A 23473-nucleotide genomic window follows, 5' to 3' on the forward strand; every position below is an offset into this window, starting at 1 on the left:
GGCAAAAGCAATTCACCAAATATAATCGCACAACAAACTGTAATCTGAACATTTTATTTATTTTTTTGCTTTGTTAATAACAAAGTTTGTAATATGTTCCATTTTTTAGATACAAGTAGAAAATTTCTTTAAGAAACAGTCGAAAGGCACAATTTGTTTTTTTTTACAATATATACAATTGGATCTAAATTATAAATAGGCCTATAGAAAATATGACAAAAGCATAAGAACAGGAATAACACGGTTCAAGATACATATAGTCAGTAGCATGTTTTTTTCATAGCAATAAATTACGTAAATGCCATATTGATATAAAAGCGAAGCCAATGAATCGAGATGTTTACAGTTATTGAACATTCCCATGAAGGGCTATGAGCAAACAAACATGGCAGCACTGGATCACAAACGAGACAAACTCATTTATGCTGTTTTAGTGCAAATCATACACAGAGCAATTCTATTTATTAGCAGGTAAATTTGACTTTGTCCCAGTTTCATGGCCTCATCATATAGTGCTTTCGTTGTATAAGACGCTTTATTAGAACGAATAACAGAAACTTAAGTCACATATTCATCTTTTTGGGGAGGCACTAAGAAAACTAAATGGATACACTAAACTATTATGGAACAATGTAACAACTGTCATTTCACAAAAATTTTCAAGTGCAAATGTGGCTGAAAGTGTTTCCCTTAATGAAAAGAATAAAATAAACTGCAGTGAATATGCAATAATGGCTAAATAAATTATATTTCATATGTGTCAATGACAGGATTTTACATACAAGACAAACCTTATCTTTCGGCAGACATTAAACATTTGGATACATTTTATCGGATTTAAATAAAAATCGTTAACTAATTGGACATGAATTTCATCCTGAGATAAGGAGTGGTTTTAACACCATAGAGCCATGAACTGTTGAAGTGAATATTTGGGTTTCAGTTCAATATTAATATCTGGCTATTGCTGTGAAAATATATAAGAATGTTTCAATTGCATAAAGAAAAGAGGAACAACATCCACCCAGAGCAGCAGAGCAATGTCTAACAAAATTTCACTTTGCTTTGAATTGTTTGTCTTTTTGTTTGCGGTCTGCACAATTACAAAATATCATAGTATCAATAAAACAAAACATAATAATCTAAAACATGTCCCTTTAAAATTAAATAAGAATAATCAAGTAATTGTTATACACGTTACAAATATTTTAAACATCTGACAATGAATCTATTAAATAAGGGCTAAAATTGAACTAGATAAAAGTTTTATTGCCCCTTCTTGACTGTACCAGGGATGCGTTTCACATTGCATCAAACCAAGAAAACTGATCTTTTTTTATCCACTAGATTGCGAGGGAGAAGGACTTTTTAGTTTCTAGGTTACAATGAAAATATCGTACTAACAAAGGGACGAAGTGCGACTAAAGTCCTTTTGGGATCAGTAAATCAATCAGCTAATACATAGTTCCCGTTCTGTCTTGTTACATTGCGAGACAGGGGACAGCAGGACAGACTGTTCTATTTTAGAACAACAGAGAGAGCTGCACAGGTAAGTGATTTGTAGGTAGTTACGCTCTCCTACTAGCACACTGTTTCAAGGCCTGATAAATAAAGGCAATAAATACGTTACAAACATCTGCACATGAACGGTACAGGAGTATCTGTTTACGTCTACATTCCACTGTATGTTCCAAAGGCACATTTCGACAGTAGCCTGTTTTGTTTAGCAGAAGTTCATCGTGGAAATGTAAAGCTGATGATTGTTCGATGCAAAACAAAGCTTAAGCTCCTTGCGGTACGCCTTGCATATGTGAGGTTTGTACAACTTCAGCTAGGCCCACATGGACTCTGTGGCCACAAAAAAAATGATACTACAGGGAAAAAAAGAAAAAAAAAAGATACTTGAGGTACCATTTGGGGTTCTTTTTGGTCAGGGTCCCTTTGGAGAACCTCTAGGCTTTCAAATGGAGAGAGTCAGTAATGTTCTATAAGGAACTTATAGCCAGTTCCTTTCTTTAGTGACCCCTTAAGCAAAGCAAGTCTTTGAAGCATTGTAAATATATATAGAAGATCTCTCAGGACATTAAAAGAACATTTGAGGCACCTTCAAAGGTGCCTGGAGCTTCCCCAGAGGGTTCCTCCAATGAGGAACCAAAATGGTACCTCAAGTGTCTTTTCACTCCTGCATGCTCCATCTTGAGCAAAATATACTCTACGATGTGGTATGATATAAACGAAACAAAACCCAAGACTTGCGGTTGAATTATTTTTGGTAACTCAATACTCTTTGAAGCTCCAAATTCAGGTTTGTTGAAACTGGGATGACCACCTCGGTAACTATCCTGAAGTCCCAGAGACAAACTGTGTAGGGATCATACTCGACTCAAAAACAGAGCGAACACCAAACTTCCTCCCATCTTGTGAAGCAGAACCGAGGCCAATGGCGGAGCAAGACGCCGGCAGTGGTCAGACTACAGCCCTGAGTGTGTGCACGTTTACAGGAGAGACCGACTGGAAAGGTCTCACTCGGGTTGTTGGTACTTAATGACGGACTGGCGTGATTCTGTTCCACCTCGCAGCATGCTGTTCAACACTTCTCGTACGTTTATAATGGCTTCAGAGCTGCATTGGCTGTTGGGTAATGGGAGAATCTGCTGGTCCGTAGAGGGGAGAGAGGCGTGCGACGAGGAAGATGGTGTGAGTGAGGGAGTGAAGTTGGACAAGGAAGAAGAGAAGGAATTTGAAAAGACCATGGGTTCCGACGAAGGTGCATCTGAGGAGGAAGAGGCAATCTGACTCAATGAGTTCAAGGACAGTAACATGTCTAACAGGTCACTGTCCCGTGCTGAATTGCTTTCCTGTATGGCCTGGCTCTCCTGCTGCGGCTGCTCTTGAATAAACTCATCAAGATTGAAGTCGTCCACCGTAGGGTCGGGTTGCCTGGAGAGGTTGTCCACACCCATGTCAGCTTGAGTGCTAATTTGGGAGGAGGACGAGGAATTGGGAACCGTCAAGTCCAGGATTTCTTCCAAAGGGGTTTTAATGTAAGGAAATGAGGGGAAGGAAATGTATGGGGAGGGTAAGTTGACCAGGTTGAGAGGTGGCAAAGAGGTGAACAAATTCGGGTTGAATAATTCTTGAAGCTGATGCTGTGCCAGCAGCCTCTGTTGCTCCTCGGCCTGACGCTGCTCCTGAGCTTGCTGCTCCTGAGCTTGCTGCTCCTTCTCTCGACGTCGCTGCTTTACCTCTGCATCCATCCTCGCCAACTCCTGATGCACCTTTGACACGCAGGTCTCTGGGATCTTAATACCTAGGAGAAAGAGAGAACAACCATTTCAAGATGCTGATTTCCTTCAGACGACTGTAGTGGTGTTGCTAAACCTACTACAATTTGGATATCAGACCAGAGCACTATAATCTGCTAGTCAGTAAGGTTATTAAGTTGACTCACCAACTTGTTTGCTGCTGTCCTTGGTCTTGAGGCGGACAATTTGGAGAATGCTGGAGCTGGTGATGTCAGCGACCACATCAGACACGCGCTTCCAAACACGGAGCAGAGCGCCACACAACATGTGATACTGACGCAATCGAGTGCCCATTAAACACTCCTGACCCTCCTTTACCTTTTTGCACCTCCCGTTCCTGCAGGAAACATGCATACATGTTAGAACCTCTGGGCTCAATTTGGCTAGTACCAAGTAGGGAAGGTCTCTTTTCTCACCAGTCAGCATGGCTACATTTACTGAAGGAGAAAGTGAACCGGTTTTCCCAACTATCCTGTGCCTCCTCTGGAGTGACCTGAAGCAAGGGTAGAAAACGTCACTTAATGTCACTGTAATGCTCACTAGATGGCAGCAGAGACGTTTTCCGCAGCAGCTCTGCATGTCATTTTTAGGAAGATCTCCTTTGCTCTTATCAGTACATTTGAACACACCTTGCGATATTTATGTTGGAGATTCTCAAGGCTTTCCGTTTGGGCCTGCTTGCCGATGTTTGGTTTGTAGATGATCATGTTGTGCTCCTGGCCTTGCACGGCTAGTAGCACGCATGGATAGTTACCTCTCAACTGTAAACGAGACAGGCACAAACATGTTCAACTGCACAGTCAACTACGGAAGAACTCTTGACACATGAACCCTCCCTTACCTCTGAAGAGAAAGGTTCTTCCAAGGAACCATCTTTCCTGTGTTACTAAAAGGAAACTACATGCAAATTTGGAAAGATGAGACTGTTTTGCTCATATACTCACTTTATGCGATAAATAGAATCCTTCATCCGGGTTGCTGAGAGTTTGGGCCTTCTGGAGAGCCTCCAACCATGGCATACCTCTATCTACACTTATCTGTTCAACAAAACAAACAGTTCTGTCAGAGATAATGTTCGTCAATGGTTAGACTACTGTCCAACATGTCCTGGCTATCCCAAATCCATGCGAAGGAAAAGGTCTTGCAGTGTGGTTTATTATCGGTCAAGGAACCACTTACAGTAACGGCTGTTAAACCAATCCTCATTGCGTAAGCTCTCAAAATAAACTTTGCTCTTGGTGGAAGGGATGATTAGCATGTTTTGTTGTGTGTGTCACGCATAAAACCATTTAAGCTCAACCATTTAAGAGCTGTTTTCTGTGAACCTCTGTATATAAGAATCTGTGCAACTTTGCGGATCTTCAACTTTCATGCACATTTAAAAAAAATACTGACCTTGTACAGGATAACTTGACCATCTTGAGGATTTCCCGCCGTTAGAAACTTTTCCTGTGTTTCTTCATAAATCTGATCATTGCCTGGTGCCAGATCTGAGAGAAAGCAGATACTTGGTTGTCACTAAAGCAGATCAATCCAATGTAAAGTACCATACAAACAGATGCTTACCTAGTATTCCCATATCATATTTGCCCTCTTTCTTGTCCTTCTCAATCAAGTAGTCGAAATTGTCCGTAAAGTACTGGAAGAGGGAGTTCTGTTTGTGCACCTCCAAGCCCAGTATCCGGTTGAGGAACTTGGTGATATTGCAATCTAAAATAAAGAGGAGTCACATGATGTGGGGAGATATTTGTACGCGTGTGATTAGCATGTGAGGAAATACGTCAGGTGTGTACAAAACAAATGCGATGTGTCTCTTGTGGAAACCTTACCCTTTTCAGTGTTGATGCCCAAGCGTGATTGACTGCATAGCATGCCTACGTCCATCATACCGTGCTTCATGTCTAAGATTAGAAGGCATTGGTGGCTTTGGTGAGATCAAGGTTATATCTGACCCACATCTTAACAGAGTAATGAACAAAACCCGTTTACCTCTGAAGAACATGGCGTCACCACCAGGATAGTCTTTTGGAGGGGGTACCTTGCTTTCGATCTGACCAAGAATGGCTTTGGTAATCTTATCTAGAGCTTTGGTGCCATACTATGAGGAACAGCCAAAACAGACCATGGGTTAGTCCATGATTTATCAGAGTATTTTTTAGCAGTGTCACTGTTCTATGTCAGTTACTCACTTTATTTTCGAAGTTGTATTTGCTAAGGTCTCTGGACTCTGTGGCCCTCCTGTCACCATGAGTCAGAGCTCCCTGTGATAAACACGTCGGTTGGAAATGTCAGGACCAAAGTAGAGAATTGAACGCAAGGTTTTAAGAATGTGAAATGTACAGAGGGGAAGTGGAGCAAGAAGAGTTTTTTTTTTTTTTAAGTGGTAGGGCCTGCATTTTCTCTAGTCCCAATATCGTTCCAACACATAAATGACCCAAAATTTTAAGAATTTACCATGTGAAACAGAAATGGTGCAGTCAGAACAAAAGAAAGATTTCGTAAACATTATTAAAGACAGGGTTAAAAGAACTTTTTAATTAACCAACTAAGAGTTAGCATGTCAGGGACGCACCAGACTCTCCAGCCTCTTTGCCACGATGGATGCAAATCGTCGCTCGCCTGCCAGTTCGGAGATCAGGAAGATGTACTCTGGTGCTGTGACCTGATTGGAACGATGAGTGCGACCTGAAGAACAGAAAGTGTTGTCAGCTAGTTGTTGTGGTACAGTGGTTGTGGCTGGGTGATGGCAGGTGGAATTATTGATGCTGTGTTTGGGTGTTGACAGTGTAACCACTTTTCAACAGCACTTGTGATCTAGCTTGGAGCTGGTGGACTGTCCCATTTAGAGTAGACAAAATAACTAGTGCATGGCCACAAACTTAATAGGTAGACATGAGGTAATGCTGCCTACTCACCAAACTGCTGGATGGCCCTGTCAGCACTCCAAGGCAGCTCCAGGGTCATGTGAACCCTCCGACGCTGATTCTTCACTCTTCTGTCAGCCTGAAGTGAGATCCCAGAACTGGCCGCTTCTGATATGATGGCTACAAACTAAAGGGAGTAAAGTGAGGTTTTACTGGATGCACCAAAGGAAACAGAAAAGAATGGTTGGAGATTTTCTTTCTAAGATCTACCTTCTCTCCATTCATGAAGCGATCTTTCTCTATGATGTTGATTTGGTCGATAGTGTGGCCCTGCTCAGCGCGGGATTCGTAACGGACGTTGCCGTCAGGTCGACGCACCACTCGGCCTTTGCGTCCCGTCATCTGGGCACACAGACACAAAGAATGTTTAGCGCTTGGACACAACTTTGTTTTTGAGGTGTAGCTATGTATAGGAATATGACTAGATAAATAATGACCTCTGATACTTGTTCTGGACCTCCAAATTTATCAATGAGCTCATCCAGTGTGTTAAGAGGTAGTTCTTTTCCCAGCTCAGAAATCTTGTTGAGAAGCCCTTGTTTCTTCTCCTCTAACCGTGCTAAGGAAGGATGAAAGCGAAGATCAATTGCTTTTGCTTACTTCAATGGTGCTGTAAGTGAAAATCATCAGGATGCGTGGAGATAATATGAGTTGCACTATGAAATACACAGTCAACGTACCCATTTGGTAGCTGGTTTGATCGACGAAGATGACATCGTCGTTGTTGTCTTGGACTGAGTCTGGCGAGGAGTTGGAGTCGCTATCCAAGACGTCAGACTCTGTGCTGCTGTCATCGCTGATGTTGATCACTCCCGCTACATCAGTGCCGTGTCGGGGTTGCTTTGGCTGCCGTCCCCGTGGCTTACCTGCGGAAGAACGTTCAATCGAAGCATGAGGATAAAAACAAAGACCGGCAATGTATGGACAGCAGTGTTTCCCATACATCGATTTATATATGTGGCGTCCCGCCACAATGTCAAAACTGACCGCCACAAATAAATTTTCCAAAAGGCTTTGACTTCGTTGAATAAACAAAAGCACTGCACGTTTCAAAATCGAAATCTGGTGCGGGTGTTTTTATATCACTGTATTTCTGAAGGAAACTGACTGTCTTCAGAAAATTTTGGATGTCATTTTCATTTCATCTTGCATGTAAATATCTGATAAAGCAGCGTTTGTGAGCAGAGCGCTGCTTTCTGCACAGCTGTTACTGGGGGAAACCTCTATTTCTCCTGCTCTAAAAGCACCGCCTGCTGGCAGAGAATGAATTGGCATATATATGCTGCCACAAATAGAGCGCAGATCTGTGGGAAACGCTGGACAGTGATCCTAAAGTGCGACACAACTCACGTTTCCTCTTGCTCCCTGCTCCTTTTTCTCTCCTCTGCTTCTCTGACGGAAAGTGTTTGAGGACCAGCGACTGAAACACACCCCTGAGGAATACATAAACACATTGTCAAAAAAAAAAAAAAAAGTGTTTTTGTGTAATAGCTGATGGCCTCAGGAAGTGGTTATTATCAGATGACACTGGGTTTCAGAATGATACATGGCCTATGAGATGACCACAGTAACACATATCGAGAAACCGTTCTATCATTGTGAAACTGCAAGAGCACTACCCTGGAAAGTAGTAGTCATAAGGTGTCCATATATTTCAGAAAGGTTTCAATGATGCCCCAAATTCACTTACTCGGCAGCAGAGACAAATCTGTCCAAGTGTCCATCGTTTTCGTCAAGGACTTCTCTGGTTCGAGCCTCACCTGTTGACTGTAGCCCTATCACGACACACTAGAGAGAGGAGAAAAATATTTGTGTGTAAAATGCCTATAGCAACAAATAATCATTAGAGAAAGTTAAAGGGGTCATATGATGCGATTTCAAGTTTTCCTTTCTCTTTCTAGTGTTACAAGCTGATTGTGCATAGACAAGATCCCTGAAGTTGCAAAGACTAAAGTCTCAAAACCAAAGAGATATTCTTTATAAAAGTTAAGACTCTGCCACACCCCCCTAAAACGGCTCATTCAAACGCCCCCACATGTCTACATCACGGTGTGGGAAGATTTGTGTAAAGCCGCCCCAAATGTTCACACAAAGAAAGAAGGCGTGGTTTCAGTAACCGCAGTATTGTTGATACAGCCATGACAGGGAGACATTGTGTGTTTCTAGAAGAAAGCAAAAGCACTTTATTTGGCCTTCCGAAAGTGGATTTATTTAGGAATCATTAAGATTACTTACAACAGAACAGCAACGCATTTTATGGATGACCGTTTCGTGAACCTAGGAGAGGAGGTAATTCTGACTTTGCTATGAGAATCTGGTGCTTCTGAATCAGCGACTGTATTTGCTATTGACTGTTCAAATGCAGAGTTTTGTGTGTGTGTGTGTGTGTGTGTGAGAGAGAGAGAGTCAGCTTTCTTAATCGCGGCTTGTGTGCAAACACAAAATGTTACGAGCTTCATCACTGTGTCTGTCACACGACTCTGTTCCACTTTCGGGCTTGCACTGATGGTAAAACTAAGGACATTATTTACTGTCTTTACGTTTATTTTGAAAAATAAAGCTCACGATTATGGAAAGGGGCGTTACATTTCCGACCAGTGCTTGCGGTGTTCGGCCAATCACAATGCACTGTGAAAGCTGGCCAATCAGAGCAGACTCTGCTTGTCAGAAGGAGGGACTTTGTAGAAAACGAAGCGTTTGACAGAGCCGGGGCATAGAGGACCTACAATAATGTACAGTATTTGAAAAATAATGTGTTTTTTGAACATTAGAGCATGTCAACATATTCTGTTACACCAAATAATGAACTTTAAAAAAGCATCATATGACCCCTTTAAGGGTCACTAATCTGACTGACCTTCCCTGCTACCAACTCCTTTTTGGCCAGTTCCACCAGGCAGCGAACCTTGGCGGCGATGCAGAGGTATTTAAAAAAACGCTGGTGGGATGACCAAAACTGACCCCACAGAGACTTCGTAGAACTCATGCAGAGCTCATCAGCGGCCTGCATGAACTCGACCAAAGCTTCCGCCCACTGCAAATGAGATATCAGATTTATGTGTTAGATAGGTGTACACAGCAGAACGACCCATTTACAGATCAATTTAGATACTTCTATTGCTGTACTTTAAAGGGACAGTTCACCCAAAAAGTACAAGTCATCAGTTAGTTACCAAACCTATATGTCCTGGTCAATCTTTTTCATATACTGAAAGTGAATGGGGACTGAAGATGTTAAGCTTCAAAATTACCAGAATGCACCTTTAAAGCATTGTAATAATGGTTCATATTAGTATTGCACTGTATTCAATGTCTTCTGAAGCAATGCAAATTCATAATTTCAGGGTAAGATAATCAGTGAACAGATACATTTTTAGGCTTACATTGGCTTCAGAAGACTGGGAATATACAGTCTGAGTGATATTGGCTACTTTTGACAGCCTTTGTCCCTATTCTCTTCCATTCTATTTATAAAGAAAAATATCAGAAGATTTCAACATAAGCCAAGAGGTGATTGGTTTTCCTTTACTGTAAACAAAACTTGGTTCTTGCAAGGCTAGCATATTCTCACTGGAGCTTACGCTACGCCTACGTCATCCGCTGAAACACCACTCTCTCGTGAACATGAGAACGACAGTTAGCGGAAGCTAGAGATTACGGTTTATACAGTTTCAAATATGGATATTTTTCTTACACAAACACATCACTTCAGGAGGCCTTTATTAACCCCCCGGACCTGCGTGGAGCATTTTTAATGAAGGATGGACGCACTTTTTTGGGCTTCAAAATCTCGACCCCACCCATTCACTGCCATTATAAATCTTGGAAGAACAAGAAAATTTTTTAATATAACTCTGATTGTATTCGTCTGAAAGAAGAAAGTCATATACACCTAGGATGCCTTGATGGTGAGTAAATCATGGGCTAATTTTAATTGTTTAGTGAATTATCCCTTTAAAATAAAAGTAAGCGGAATGGCTCGGATTTCAGGGATTCTTCTCATAACTTACAAGTTTAGCAGCTTTGTTGTACACAAGTTTGAAATCATCATCCAAGTTGATCTCTTCTATGCGGAATGAGACTCCTGAGAAGCTGAGTTGGCGTGCGATGTACATCCCGCTGACCTTCATATCCATTGCGACGATCTCCATGGCCCCCACACCCCTATCAATGAAGAGTACATTCAGATTACATATCCAAAAATGACTGTTTTCATACTTGCCAGCTAACAAGTTTGTGCTCCTCTACAAACCTCTTCTCAATGGCGTGGAGGAAGTCGTCAAAGGTTCTGAAGGGCGTTCCCTCTCCCCAGATCCCCAGACGGCTCATGTAGATCATGTTCTTTGGCTCCGAGGCACCTGTGGCACTGGCGTATACCACTCTGGCTGATGGCAACTTGTTCTGCAGATCCAGCACGGCCTTGCCCATCTTTGTGGATGTTGCATTTTTGGCTTTGTGGCATTCGTCAAATATAATCTATGTCTACGGTCAAGGGTAAAACCAACTTCACACTCATATCACTTGAAGACTGTTAAAACAAAAAACAAAACAAAACGTTCTAAAAACAGAAAACAGAAGTTGCAGTGGGGCCTCTATATATCTTAGAAAAATATATATTTTTTATTTTTAAATTTTTTCACTTTACAAAATGTATTTTAACAGTAAGAAATAAAAATAGTGTTAAACAAAATAACATATTTAATACAGTATAATGTTTGTTTATATATTATTTATAGTATAATAAGTAAATTATACATAATGCGCCACTAACAATACCAGTGTTACTTAAAAAAAGCAAAAAGTGGTATACAACGAAAACAGTATAGACACTGAAAATAGTATTTTATTGCTGATTAGAAAAAAATCTAAATAAAAACATCATACAATATTTTTTATATTCATTATATTTTATATATATTACATATATTAATAATAATAATGCAGTGTTACAAATATTTCCCAGATTTGTATTTCATCTTCAGTTTTTTAATCTTTCAATTTCCAGAATTGTAATAAATATAATATTTAAATGTATTATTGTGATAACACTGAATTTTTAATATTGCTTTAATTTTGAAAACAACGCTTTTTTTTTTTCAAGGGGTTTAAAGCAACACAAAATTAGCAAATCTCTGCCAACAAAATCTATTTTATGCACATGGAAGGTGAAGGATACGACTCCATCAAAACCCGGCTCACACCAGTCTAAGATCTGCTTCAGGCGCGTTCGGAGTTGGCCGCCCGCCTGACTCTCTCCAATTAGTGCCGAGTAGGTCGCAAACAGGACCCCTTCTGAGGTAGCTGTGTCTCCGTACTTTATCTACATGGAAAACAGTTACAGTTAGACGCGTTGAGAAAAGCTACGGTAAAAGTCTGTGAGAATGTGCATCACTTGAAACGTGATCTTTGTTAAGAGGGCTGCCGTATTGAGCCGCACAGTAATAGTGACCTTATTCAAGGCATGCACTTGTATTTTGGGTGCACCGATGTCTTGGAGATCTCTCTCTGCATCATATTTCAGGTCATTGGAGACGCTGAACCTGGAGGAGAGATGAGGAGGATGAGGCAACGGATCTAGAGTCGGTCTTTGATGTGGAGTCAACAGTGCGAGTTTTGTAAGGCTTGATGGATCTGGAGATTGCTTACCATAGTGCTTTCTTCCTTCCCTTTAAGTAGTTTTCTAGAATGATGCCAGCCACTGTGCGGCCTTTGCCCACTCCGGCACCGTCCCCTATGAGGAAGCCGGCCCGCTGGTTGTTCTGCAGAATCACTTCATGTTGCTGTAGAATGTTATAAAGAAGTCAATATTAATGGCAGTATAAAATATTTGCAAACAATCAGTGCGATGCTGAATTTACAATGTCTTTATGATGGAAATGCAGGGGCGTTTGTGAGATTATGACTGAAATGCCATTGCTAAACTGAATGAAAATAACTTTTAACATGTAATGTAATATTAAGTATACAATTTTAAAAATTTGTAGCTATGAGCTAATTATATCCAAATCATTAAACAAGTTTGTTTTAATTAAATGTTTTTATTGTTTTAATTTAATTATTAATTATAAATTAACATTTGATAATGTCATGAAATTCTTTATATGTAGCATTAATTAAAGTCTCAGAGGCAAGTTTATAGTAAATAATGTTGATCATAAAATTTTTGACACATATAAGTTTGGGAAATACAGCCTTAATCAACTGTGCAGGATATATAAAAAAAATTTTGTTGTAAAAACTTTAAAATGAAACAATAAATAATGAAAAAAAGTTAATAATACAATAAGTAACACAAATGACAATAAAACATAATAAATAGATAAATAAATGAAGGATCTAAACATTTTAAATATCCTTTTAAATACCCTCAAAATAAAACAATAAATAAATTATACAGTATAAATAAATAAATGCAGGATCTAAACAATTAAAAAATTCTTTGTAAATAGCCTAAAAAATAAAAAAACAAACAAATAAGTGCCGGATCTAAACAAATTAAAAATTCTTTGTAAATAGCCTAAAAATAAAACAATACATAAATCAATAAATAAATAAAGTAGGATCTGAACAATTTAAAAATGTTTTATAATAGCCTCAATATATAAATACAAATAAATAAAAATAAAGCAATAAATAAACAAATAACTTAATTACGCAAGATCTAATTTTTTTTATTGTTTGTAAATAGCCTTTAAATAAATAAATAAATAAATTTATTTTTAGGATATTTTGGACACTGTGTGAAAGAGTTTTGTTGTGCATGCTGTTTAACTAAGTGGGAGAATAAAGGCAAATCTGGGTACCTGGCAGGCGTAGATAATAGCCTCCAGCTGCAAGGCAGAGAGCTGGCCGCTGTTTATGGTGGTCTCTGGGATGGACAGGGTGTAGGTGATATCTGGAGGAGGTACACTGGACAAAGTGTTGGTCTCCACCACTCGGTCTGGATGGGATATTCCTATCTTGGCTAAGATAGCAAAAGAGAAAGCACAAACAATATAAATCTTCCAGTTGGACACGAATAGCCATAAAATGCATTCCAAAAATCAACGCTCACATTTAGAGGGCTTGTAGTCTGCATAGGTGTCAACATGACCCAGCTCTTCTGCCTCCTCCACCTCCACCTCGACTTCCTCTTCCTCTTCTGGCTGTGTTTGGGTTCTCTGTGTAAACACGTGACATGATTGAGATAGAGAAGAAAAACAGAAAGAGAAAGACTTTACAGAGACACTGAAATCTCATTTTCATGTTAAATAAATAATATTTATATTTGTATACAAATATTTTCGAATTACATTTTAAGTATGCTTTTATTTGAATTATTTTATTGAAAAATAATTTATTTAAATAATAAAAATGTATTAACTACTACTACAGGTTTTCTAAAAATATATATTCAATAATATGTTTATTATTATTATCATCATTATTATTAAAAACATTTAATTACCTGATAACCTCCTATGGGTGGTGTATTTATGATAGCAGAGATGTCATCTAACGAGTTTAAACCTTGAAACCTGTTAGAATTCAACTGAAGAGGAAAAAGTGAAACAAAAGAGAATGAAAGAAAATGTTAAAGCCGAAAGATCACATGCTTTACTATCAGAGCGGGAACAAAGGTTCAGTTCATGGGTGTGTCAATCACAGGTGTGGTTTCTCGTACTACGGAAATAATATTCAGCACAAATGTCAAAAACAACTGAAAACCATTGGTTAAGTTCAACATCGGCATTTGGAATAAGTGTGTGCCAGGAACTGGCCTCACCTCTTGGACTGATGCTGGTGTTTTGATGTCCCATATCGTGGGCACGCTGGGAGGCATGTCAGTACTGATTAAGTTATTAGCGGTGTATTCGGTTAAGGAGTCAGTTGGAGGGGAGAAGATCGGCAGATCATCCAGACAATGGAGGTCCTGAGAGAAAAGAAAAGAAAAATAAGTTATTAACATTTGAAGACCTCATGAAATACATTATATTTTGCATCAATTAAAGTCTCAGAGGGAAGTTTATAGAACATGAAGTTTATAGAAGGATGTGAAGGATAATTAAAATGAAACAAATAATGAAACAAAACAATACATGCATAATACAATAAATAAAACAAATAAAACAAAATAAATCATTAAGTAAATAAAAATGAATCTAAATGTAAATATTCTTTGTAATGGCTTCAAAATAAAATAATAAATGAATGAAATTAAAATACTAAAAATAAATTACACAAAACAAATGTGGAAAAAGATTTATGCTAGATCTACACAATTTAATTTTTTTTTTGTAAATAGCCTCAAAATAAAACAAATTAATGAAATAAATCAACAAATAAAAAATACAATAAATGAAATAGATTACACAATAAATAAATTAGCGAAAAAATAAATAAATAAAAAAGTGAAAATTGAAAATTAGTTACAATAGCGAAATTGCAACAAAATTGCAAAATATATGAAGCACAATATATCGGATTTTAAGAATGAAACTTCTTAAGATACAGTATCTGGATATGAAACATGTTAATAGCAGATCAGAATGTGGTGGAGATTGTGGGACAAATTATGCTGTTTAAACGGCGTAATTCATCCGGTTTCACCATAAAGAACCATACACATGAGAGTTCAGATTAGAGATAGGTGTGAAACACACACACAGTGAATATACCCTGAACCCGCAATCTAATTAAGATGCAGTGCAGATGAAGTGCAGATAGTATGTCACATGAAACAATACTGCATTATGCTTTGTTTGTGAAGGACAATGCACTCAGCTAATCAGAGGCTTTTGTAGTAAAAGAGTGCATGTGTGCGCTAGTGGAATGTATGAGGGATCTGAAGGGGCTCGAGACGCTCTTTGCACAGCCAAGATTTTCCAAGAACTCTTCACTGTTCGAGGAAAACAAGTGAGTGGTAAACAACCAGGAACTAGAGGGTGGCCAGGGGCCGTGGTATTCGATCCATTTCATTAATAGGAACCATTTTTCAGTGAGTCAGATTAGGGCTGACCTCAAAATGAGCTGTTTACAGTCTAAAATATGGGTTGTACTGATATAGCCATATATCACAATGCTTTAGATCCTTGTTTTCTTTGTGCATGCATGTTTCAGAGCTGAATCAGAGCTGCTATGAAACATGACTTTGTTGCAGTAATGAAGGTGTATGTTTGTGATGTTAGATGTTTCACAGCAGTATCGTGAGAACCTCGGAGCTTGATCGTGTGCTCTTTCATAAAGATGAAAGGTTTAAAAATAAATGCATGCTAGTTCTGTTCGAAGCCACAAATTCAAAGTACTGTACTTCCTCTATACTTGATAATAGAGATTATAAACATAGATAAAAAGCAGCGACGTGAAACTGAGAGTGGAAAACTCGGCCATCATGCATCATTTCTTTTCTATCTAAGATATCATCCATATAATTTTTGTTTTAAATTTTCCATTATTAAAAAATGTATATACGCACACGCACACACACATACATGTACATATATAACATATCTATATATATATATATATATATATATATATATATATATATTAGGGGTGTAACGTTCACAAAATTCACGGTTCGGTTCGATATGACAGTGGTGTCACGGTTCGGTACGTTTTCGATACGGGGGGCGGGGCAATTGGTTACGTCGCAATGTTGGAAATATTTCTGTTTTAAACCATGAAGATAAGCCAATGTGGATATATCACAAGCACGCGTTTGCACACATGCAAAATTTATGCCGGTGAACATCGTAATCTCAGTCAATTCCCTATAAGCAGAAAGTGAAAGTAAAAACGGAATGATGGAGTAATAATGGAGCTTTCGGCATCTGACACTGCATATTCTCTCAGAGACAAAGAGAGACAAATCTACTTCAACATGCTGATAACGATATAGGCTATAGCTGTTTTAATTTATTCCCTTATTATTTCTCTTGTGGCCCGTACATAGTGAAAAGAAAAAGAGAATAAACTTATTTTGTGTTAAACATGTTGTTTTTGAAAGTCGGTGCTTGAAATAAAAGCTTTTTATTTCATTGATTTTTTATTAATGACTGCAGTGTTAATATTTTAATTATAGAACTATAATTTATTGTATAGCCTAATAGACCTGTTTTAAAAGACCATTTAAAAAAACCTTTTAAATGAGGAGTAAATAGCCTAATCCATTTCTCACAGCGCGTCAGTTATGTGGTAATTATTGCGGGGCAATTTGACTGTAATTTTAGATTATTATTTTTATTATGCTTTTGCAGACATGAAGAACAAACAATAACAGACAAACAGACCCTTCATATAACAACAATCTGTGCAATGTGTAAGATGAAGCACAAAAATCAGACAAAAAAGGAGAATGACAGTATACAAGTCCAACATATCCTACCAAAAAATAATTACAATAGTAAAAAAAAAGGATTGCTACCAATCTAAAATAAATGAATACATCATTGGTCCTTGTAGCTCAACAGAAAAGTAAAAACTGGTTCCCACATTTTGTCAGATTTTTCAGAGTTCCCAGAGATGTTATATGTTTACTTCTTTCAAGATGTAAAGTAGAAGTAAGTCCAGTTAACCAGTCAGAGATGAGAGGCCTAACATTTTTCTTCCACAAAAGCAAAATAACTTTCTTAGCTACAATCATACCGTATTGGACAGGTAACCGTACCTTTGGGCTGAGAGACTCAAGCAAATCTGACCAACCAAAATTTGCCATCATTGGGTCGGGGAGTAAAACACAGTTATAGACCTTGGCAAAGAACTGGAATATTTCTATCCAAAAACTCTGAATTTGTACACAGAACCAGAAAAGATGTGCCAGGGTACCCTCAGCAACTTTATACTTGTCACACAAGGGGGAGACGGAAGGATAGAATTTGCTGAGCTTTGTTTTATAATAGTGTCTGTGTAAAACCTTGTATTGAATAAGTTGATGTCTCGAATTTATAGAACATAAATAAACAGATGAAAGACATTTATCCCAGTCAGTCTCAGAAATCTGAATTCCCAGGTCTTCTTCCCAAGCAGCTTTAAAATGAAGGGAGGAAAAATGTATTTAATCTTTAAAAGCATTAACGAATAAAGAGGTTAAACCCCTAGCATCTGGAGAATTGGAAAATAAATCAAACATTTTGCTTTCTAAAGACAAAACTGCAAAATCTGAGATATTTAAACGAACACAGTTCCGGACCTGAAGATATCGGAAAAAATTAGAAGAAAGGTTGAATCTCTCACTAAGCTGTGAAAAAGAGGCAAAAGACTTAATGTATAAATCTTTAACAATGAAAATTCCTTTGTCCTGCCATACCTTAAAAACTTTCTGTAAGAGAGGGTTTAAATGCATGATTGTAACCGATAGGAGTAAGTGAGGAAGTATTTGGTAACTTAATTACCTTTCTAATTTGGTACCATATTTTAATAGAGTTATTAAGGATTAAATTATTTTTGGGAACCTCTTTATTAGGCAGGGGAGCTGAAAAAAGCAAAGCAGAAAGAGAAGAATGGAAGGCACTTTGTTCTATTGCTAACCAGGAGGGAGTGTCTGCTTGAACAATGCCTGGAAAAGAATCCCGCCAATACATTAAAACGGCAATTCGCTGAGCTGGAATACTGGAGAAAGTTAGGCAAACCCAGAACCCCCAAATGCTTAGGTTTATGCAAATGAGTCTTGGATATACGAGCATTTTTAAAACCCCATATGAAAGGCATAATAATGGAGTCAAGAGTTTTAAAGAATGATTTGGGTAGGAAAACAGGTACATTTTGAGAAAGATATAAGAATCTCGAAAGGCTCACCATTTTAACTGCATTGATGCGGCCGAGCATTGATATGGGGAGTGATCTCCATCTTTCTATGTCCTGCTTCAGGTTGTCTAGTAGCGTGAGAAAACTTAATTTAACTAAATCCTTTGGATTCTTGGGGACAACCACACCAAGGTATTTTATCATATCCGGAGCCAATTTAAATGGCATACTCTGCATGAAGATCTATATTGTTGCCAATGGGCATGAATTCACTTTTTTGCCAATTAACAGAATAACCTGAAAAGTTACTAAATGAGTTTAATAAATCCAACAAGGGTGGAACAGAGTGCTCTGGATCTGAAAGGTATAAAAGAACGTCATCGGCATAAAGAGATATGATATGATCTACCTGACCTATGCTTAAGGGCGGAATCTGCGGATGGTGTCTAATAGCAATTGCCAAAGGTTCTGTGGCAATGGCAAACAACAGGGGTGAAAGTGGACACCCTTGTCGTGTGCCTCTATGCAACTCAAATTGTGGCGATATATCAAGATTAGTTAAAACAGATGAACATGGATGATGATACAACATACTGACCCAAGACGAAAACCTACCTCCTAAATTAAATTCTTTAATAAGATATATTTTCATTCCACTTGATCAAATGCTTTTTCTGCATCTAATGCAATAATTGCCTATTTAAAGTGAGATTTTTGTTTGGAATAGATTATATTTAGAAAACATCTGACATTGAAAAAGGAGAATCTATTAAGGACAAAGCCGACCTGGTCGGGGTGAATAATAGTTGAAATACATCTAGTTGCCAAAATTTTGGTGAACCCTTTTAAATCAGTATTAAGAAGAGCAATTGGCCGATAAGAGGACACATAAGTCTCGTCCTTGCCTTTCTTAAGAAGTAAAGAAATATTGGCGAAGTAGAGAGGAGGAGGAAATTTCTGCTTACAAAAAAAATTATTGAACATCCGCAACATAAGGGGTGCAATTTTACCAGCATATTGCTTATAAAATTCGATACAAAAGCCGTCAGGGCCAGGTGTCTTCCCGTTATATAATAGCTTCCAAAGATACAGATGCCTTGGATTTGTACAAATCTGCATAAAATTCCATAAAGCGATTATTAATGTCCTTTAGATTAGTCAATTTTACCATCTTTATCAGCAATATGATGAATTGATCTATTAGCATACTAACCCCTTAACTGCTGAGCTAATAGGTTATCTGGTTTACACCCAATCTCGAAATGTCTTTAATTTTTAACAATGTCTTTAAATTTAAATTTAATTTTTAACAAAATCTCAGCTGAACACCTCTGGTGTGACTTTAAATGCAGACCTTGAGCCGAAAACTCATCACCAAACACCAATGATTTGTGCATACACCATATGGACAAAAGTATTGGGACACCCCCTGCTTTAGAACAGAAGAAGGCACTTCCAAAACTGTGGCAACAAAGATGAAAGCATAATTCATGTATTTAAAAACTGTATTTCCATCTCTGTTGCAACAGTTTTGAAAGCGTCTAAAATGACTGTACCCATATACAAGTCACTGGTGTTTGGTGATGAGTTTTTGGCTCAAGGTCTGCATTTAAAGTCACACCAGAGGTGTTCAGCTGAGATTAGGACTTTGCTTTATGCAGACCAGTCAAGTTCTTCCACACTGACTGAATCAATCAAAGGGGGTGATCCAATACTTTTGGCAATACAGTGTACACACACACACACACTGGCCACTTTATTAGGTACACCTTGCTAGTACCGGGTTGGACAGGGGGTCCAGAACTTTGCCTTCAGAACTGCCTTAATTCTTTGTGGCATAGATTCAACAAGGTGTTGGAAACATTCCTCCGAGATTTTGATCCATATTGACATGATAGCATCACGCAGTTGCTGCAGATTTGTTGGCTGCACATCCATGATGCGAATCTCCCGTTCCACCACATCCCAAAGGTGCTCTATTGGATTGAGATCTGGTGACTGTGGAGGCCATTTGAGTAAAGTGAACTCATTGTCATGTTCAAGAAACCAGTCTGAGATGATTTGAGCTTTGTGACATGCATTATCCTGCTGGAAGTAGCCATCAGAAGATGGGTACACTGTAGTCATAAAGGCATGGACATGGTCAGCAACAATACTCAGGTAGGCTGTGGTGTTTAAACGATGCTCAATTGGTACTAAGGGGCCCAAAGTGTGCCAAGAAAATATCCCCCACACCATTACACCACCACCACCAGCCTGAACCGTTGAGACAAGGCAGGATGGATCCATGCTTTCATGTTCTTTATGCCAAATTCTGACCCTACCATCTGAATGTCGCAGCAGAAATCGAGACCAGGCAACGTTTTTCCAATCTTCTATTGTCCAATTTTGATGAGCCTATGTGAATTGTAGCCTCCGTTTCCTGTTCTTAGCTGACAGGAGCGGCACCCGGTGTGGTCTTCTGCTGTTGTAGCTCATCTGCTTCGGGGTTCGACGTGTTGTGCGTTCAGAGATGGTATTCTGCATACCTTGGTTGTAACGAGTGGTTATTTGAGTTACTGTTGCCTTTCTATCATCTCTAACCAGTCTGCCCATTCTCCTCTGACCTCTGACATCAACAAGGCATTTTCGTCCACACAACTGCCGCTCACTGGATATTTTCTCTTTTTCGGACCATTCTCTGTAAACCCTAGAGATGGTTGTGCGTGAAAATCCTAGTAGATCAGCAGTTTTTAAAATACTCCGACCAGCACGTCTGGCTCCAACAACCATTCCACGTTCAAAGTCACTTAAATCCCCTTTCTTCCCCATTCTGATGCTCGGTTTGAACTTGAGCAAGTCGTCTTCACCACATCTAAATGCCTAAATGCATTGAGTTGCTGCCATGTGATTGGCTGATTAGCAAATTGTGTTACCAAGCAATTGAACAGGTGTACCTAATTGAACAGGCGGTTTGGGTATATATATATACACACACACATACATATTAAATAATATTTTTTAAATAATATTTAAAAAAATATATATTTGATATAAATTAAAATTGTAATAAATTTAAAAAATAAATAATCAAAATTATATACTAATCATATATAAATACCCTTGAAAATGTGAGATTTTTTAACTGTTTCCAACTTTCTAAAATTGAAATGTCATTTATTGGAGCAGCGTTTATTAAAAATCTAGGCCTAAATCACACCATAATAAGTCGAGTGTTTAAGCAACAGTCTGTTCCTGTCTCCAGGCAGTGGTTAAGTTGTCTTTCCGCATTCAAATGATGTTGCTCATTGATTTCATTGTGCTGGGAAAGATGAAGTGCTTGTGGAACACAGAATGACTTGACAACGGACAAAAACACATTTATGCCCATATATAGAATGGCAACATTCCAGCAGGGACCTGATTGATATAGAGCATCTCCACACTGGATTCACTCCCACTGAAAACCCAAGAAGGTGCTGCCAAAACCATCAGCTGGGGGGGGGGGGGGGGGGGGGGGTCGTGTTGTAACATATTTTATGCTTGCTTTGATATTCTGAGAACACACTTGCAGAGCGCTGCCAAACGGAACAAAGAAATCCCAGAAGTCAACTTGATTCCAATAAGAGAACAAAAAAAAAAAATAAAATAAAATAAATAAAACTAAAATTGCAGTTCTCTAAGGGGAATGACTTTGGATATTGTTTAGCAAATGGTACATTCTCGGGCAAACCACAAGGAACAAGGCAAGACTTCCTGGAAGACCAGGCCACCTCCTCTCTTTCCACTCCTTTTCTCCGCTGCTGAGCCAGCAAACAGGGATTCCCCCACTTCAGGATGACAGAGTGGCATCGGATTGATGAATGTTATTAATATTTAACTTTTCCTGAAATGTGTTTTCTTAAACGGAACGACAAAGCAAAAAATGCTGACTTTTCCATTTGTTAGCAAAGAAAAGATGTAATTTCGCCCACTATACCAAGCATGAACTCAAGTGACCTCGACTGAATGAGACCATCTTTTGTTCCTGAGCAAGACGGTGGATATTTGCCAGACTAAATTGAGCCTATTTACATGATCATGAGGTAAACTGCCAGCAAATAAACACAGTGACAATTTAACCCTCAAGGTTTGAGACTCATTTTCCAATCATCCCATTGAAATCCATCATTGTTCTAAAGTTTTTCTTTGAACTTTCATTGTACTTATGTAAGTCTGCAACAACTAATCGATAATTAAAATAATATTTTCAACAAATTTTGTCATAGTTAAGTCGAGTCTTTGCTCTATGCACATAAAACCTTCGGCAGTGACACCATGTAAGATAAAATTTCCATGAAGAAAAAAAGTTTACTCATATCCTCATAATGCAACCATTTGCATTATGCAAAACAGTGCGACAGCAGCAAGTGACTGATTAAATGCTGCTTTTGTTGTTAAGTACTTCATGATCAGTAATTCTTATCAAAACAATATCAGTTGTTATTATTTGAAACCAGTATTGGGAAAGTTACTTTGGAAATGTAATAGGTTACAGATTACAAGTTACAAGTAATAAGTAGTGTAACAATTTCATTTACTTTAAATGTAACTAATTACATTTTTAAAATGTCAAAATAATGTTTTCACCTGTTAAACATTTTGAAACATTTAAAGCCGGCAGGGTTAACCTTAGAATACTCAACACTGATTACTGTCAGGCTTTTAAATCCTTTATCACTTGAATTAAGATTATAAGAATTTAATTTTAAAGCACAGCCACCCCTAAATCAGACTTTAGCATGTATTTTTACTTTAAGGTTGTTCTGACGTTAAATATAGATTTAAAATCATAAGATATATATAGGTATGATACTGTTTTTGAAATCAAATCTCTGCAGAGCTATGACAGGAAACACTGGCATCTAAAAATACCCTGGAAATAACAGTTAATCTTAAAAAATAAAGCATATACATAAACCCAAATTACTAGATAAAACAGTTATCGAATAAGCATGTGTCCTAAACCCCTGAAACAGTGTCTCGTATTTTAGAGCAGTCAAAGCAATTTGGGAATGAAATCAAACAAATATGTATGCATGTGAAAATATTCAGATGTAACCCGCTTTGTAATCATTAACATTAACAATCATTAACATCATAAGTAACTGTAATTTAACTACACTTTTTCAGATTACAGTTACATTTATTTTGTAATTAAATTACGTAATTCCGTTACATGTAACTAGTTACTCCCACTGCTTGAAACTGCCTGTTTATTGTTTAAATTGCTAAATATAACTTAAACCATCATATATGTGATATTACCTGATATTGTCTATCAAATTAAGCTTTTTTTTGAAACCCTATAGGCATGATAGATTTTTATGAACATTAACTTTAAATGGTTATGCTCATTTTAGCCTTTGTAATCACTTTATATTGTAATTTTCATACTTTAAATCATTTGGAGATCATTGGGCAATATGTAGAATATCTGTAGAAATAACTTTCAGATTAATTAAGCATCAAAATAGTTGTGAATTGAAACATTATGCTTAT

At 38.0% G+C, this 23473-nt stretch overlaps 1 protein-coding gene across 3 annotated transcripts in view; it reads right to left on the reverse strand.

The window, feature by feature from the left end:
- Nucleotides 1–21: 21 nt before the first annotated feature.
- LOC306867564 (protein strawberry notch homolog 2-like) overlaps nt 22–23473 on the reverse strand; it is a 66832-nt gene continuing 43380 nt past the window's right edge. For 2 of the 3 annotated variants that reach the window (XM_079413297.1, XM_079413299.1), the window contains 27 exons: nt 13995–14141; nt 13677–13760; nt 13284–13389; nt 13033–13193; nt 11876–12009; nt 11679–11769; nt 11406–11549; nt 10482–10705; nt 10240–10393; nt 9087–9263; nt 7920–8017; nt 7580–7662; nt 6910–7095; nt 6667–6788; nt 6440–6571; nt 6221–6356; nt 5878–5990; nt 5495–5566; nt 5295–5403; nt 5135–5206; nt 4872–5015; nt 4701–4795; nt 4250–4342; nt 3935–4066; nt 3722–3798; nt 3452–3642; nt 45–3310 (listed from right to left, as the gene is read on the reverse strand). In XM_079413297.1, coding sequence (XP_079269423.1) covers nt 2523–3310; nt 3452–3642; nt 3722–3798; nt 3935–4066; nt 4250–4342; nt 4701–4795; nt 4872–5015; nt 5135–5206; nt 5295–5403; nt 5495–5566; nt 5878–5990; nt 6221–6356; nt 6440–6571; nt 6667–6788; nt 6910–7095; nt 7580–7662; nt 7920–8017; nt 9087–9263; nt 10240–10393; nt 10482–10705; nt 11406–11549; nt 11679–11769; nt 11876–12009; nt 13033–13193; nt 13284–13389; nt 13677–13760; nt 13995–14141 — 4065 coding nt within the window. In that variant the 3' untranslated portion in view covers nt 45–2522. Of the gene's footprint in view, nt 3311–3451; nt 3643–3721; nt 3799–3934; nt 4067–4249; nt 4343–4700; nt 4796–4871; nt 5016–5134; nt 5207–5294; nt 5404–5494; nt 5567–5877; nt 5991–6220; nt 6357–6439; nt 6572–6666; nt 6789–6909; nt 7096–7579; nt 7663–7919; nt 8018–9086; nt 9264–10239; nt 10394–10481; nt 10706–11405; nt 11550–11678; nt 11770–11875; nt 12010–13032; nt 13194–13283; nt 13390–13676; nt 13761–13994; nt 14142–23473 lie in introns of all 3 variants that reach the window. The other variant, XM_079413298.1, reaches the window with a different exon arrangement.

Source organism: Barbus barbus (genome assembly GCF_936440315.1).
Source record: "Barbus barbus genome assembly, chromosome: 49".
NCBI classification, from domain to species: Eukaryota; Metazoa; Chordata; class Actinopteri; order Cypriniformes; family Cyprinidae; genus Barbus; species Barbus barbus.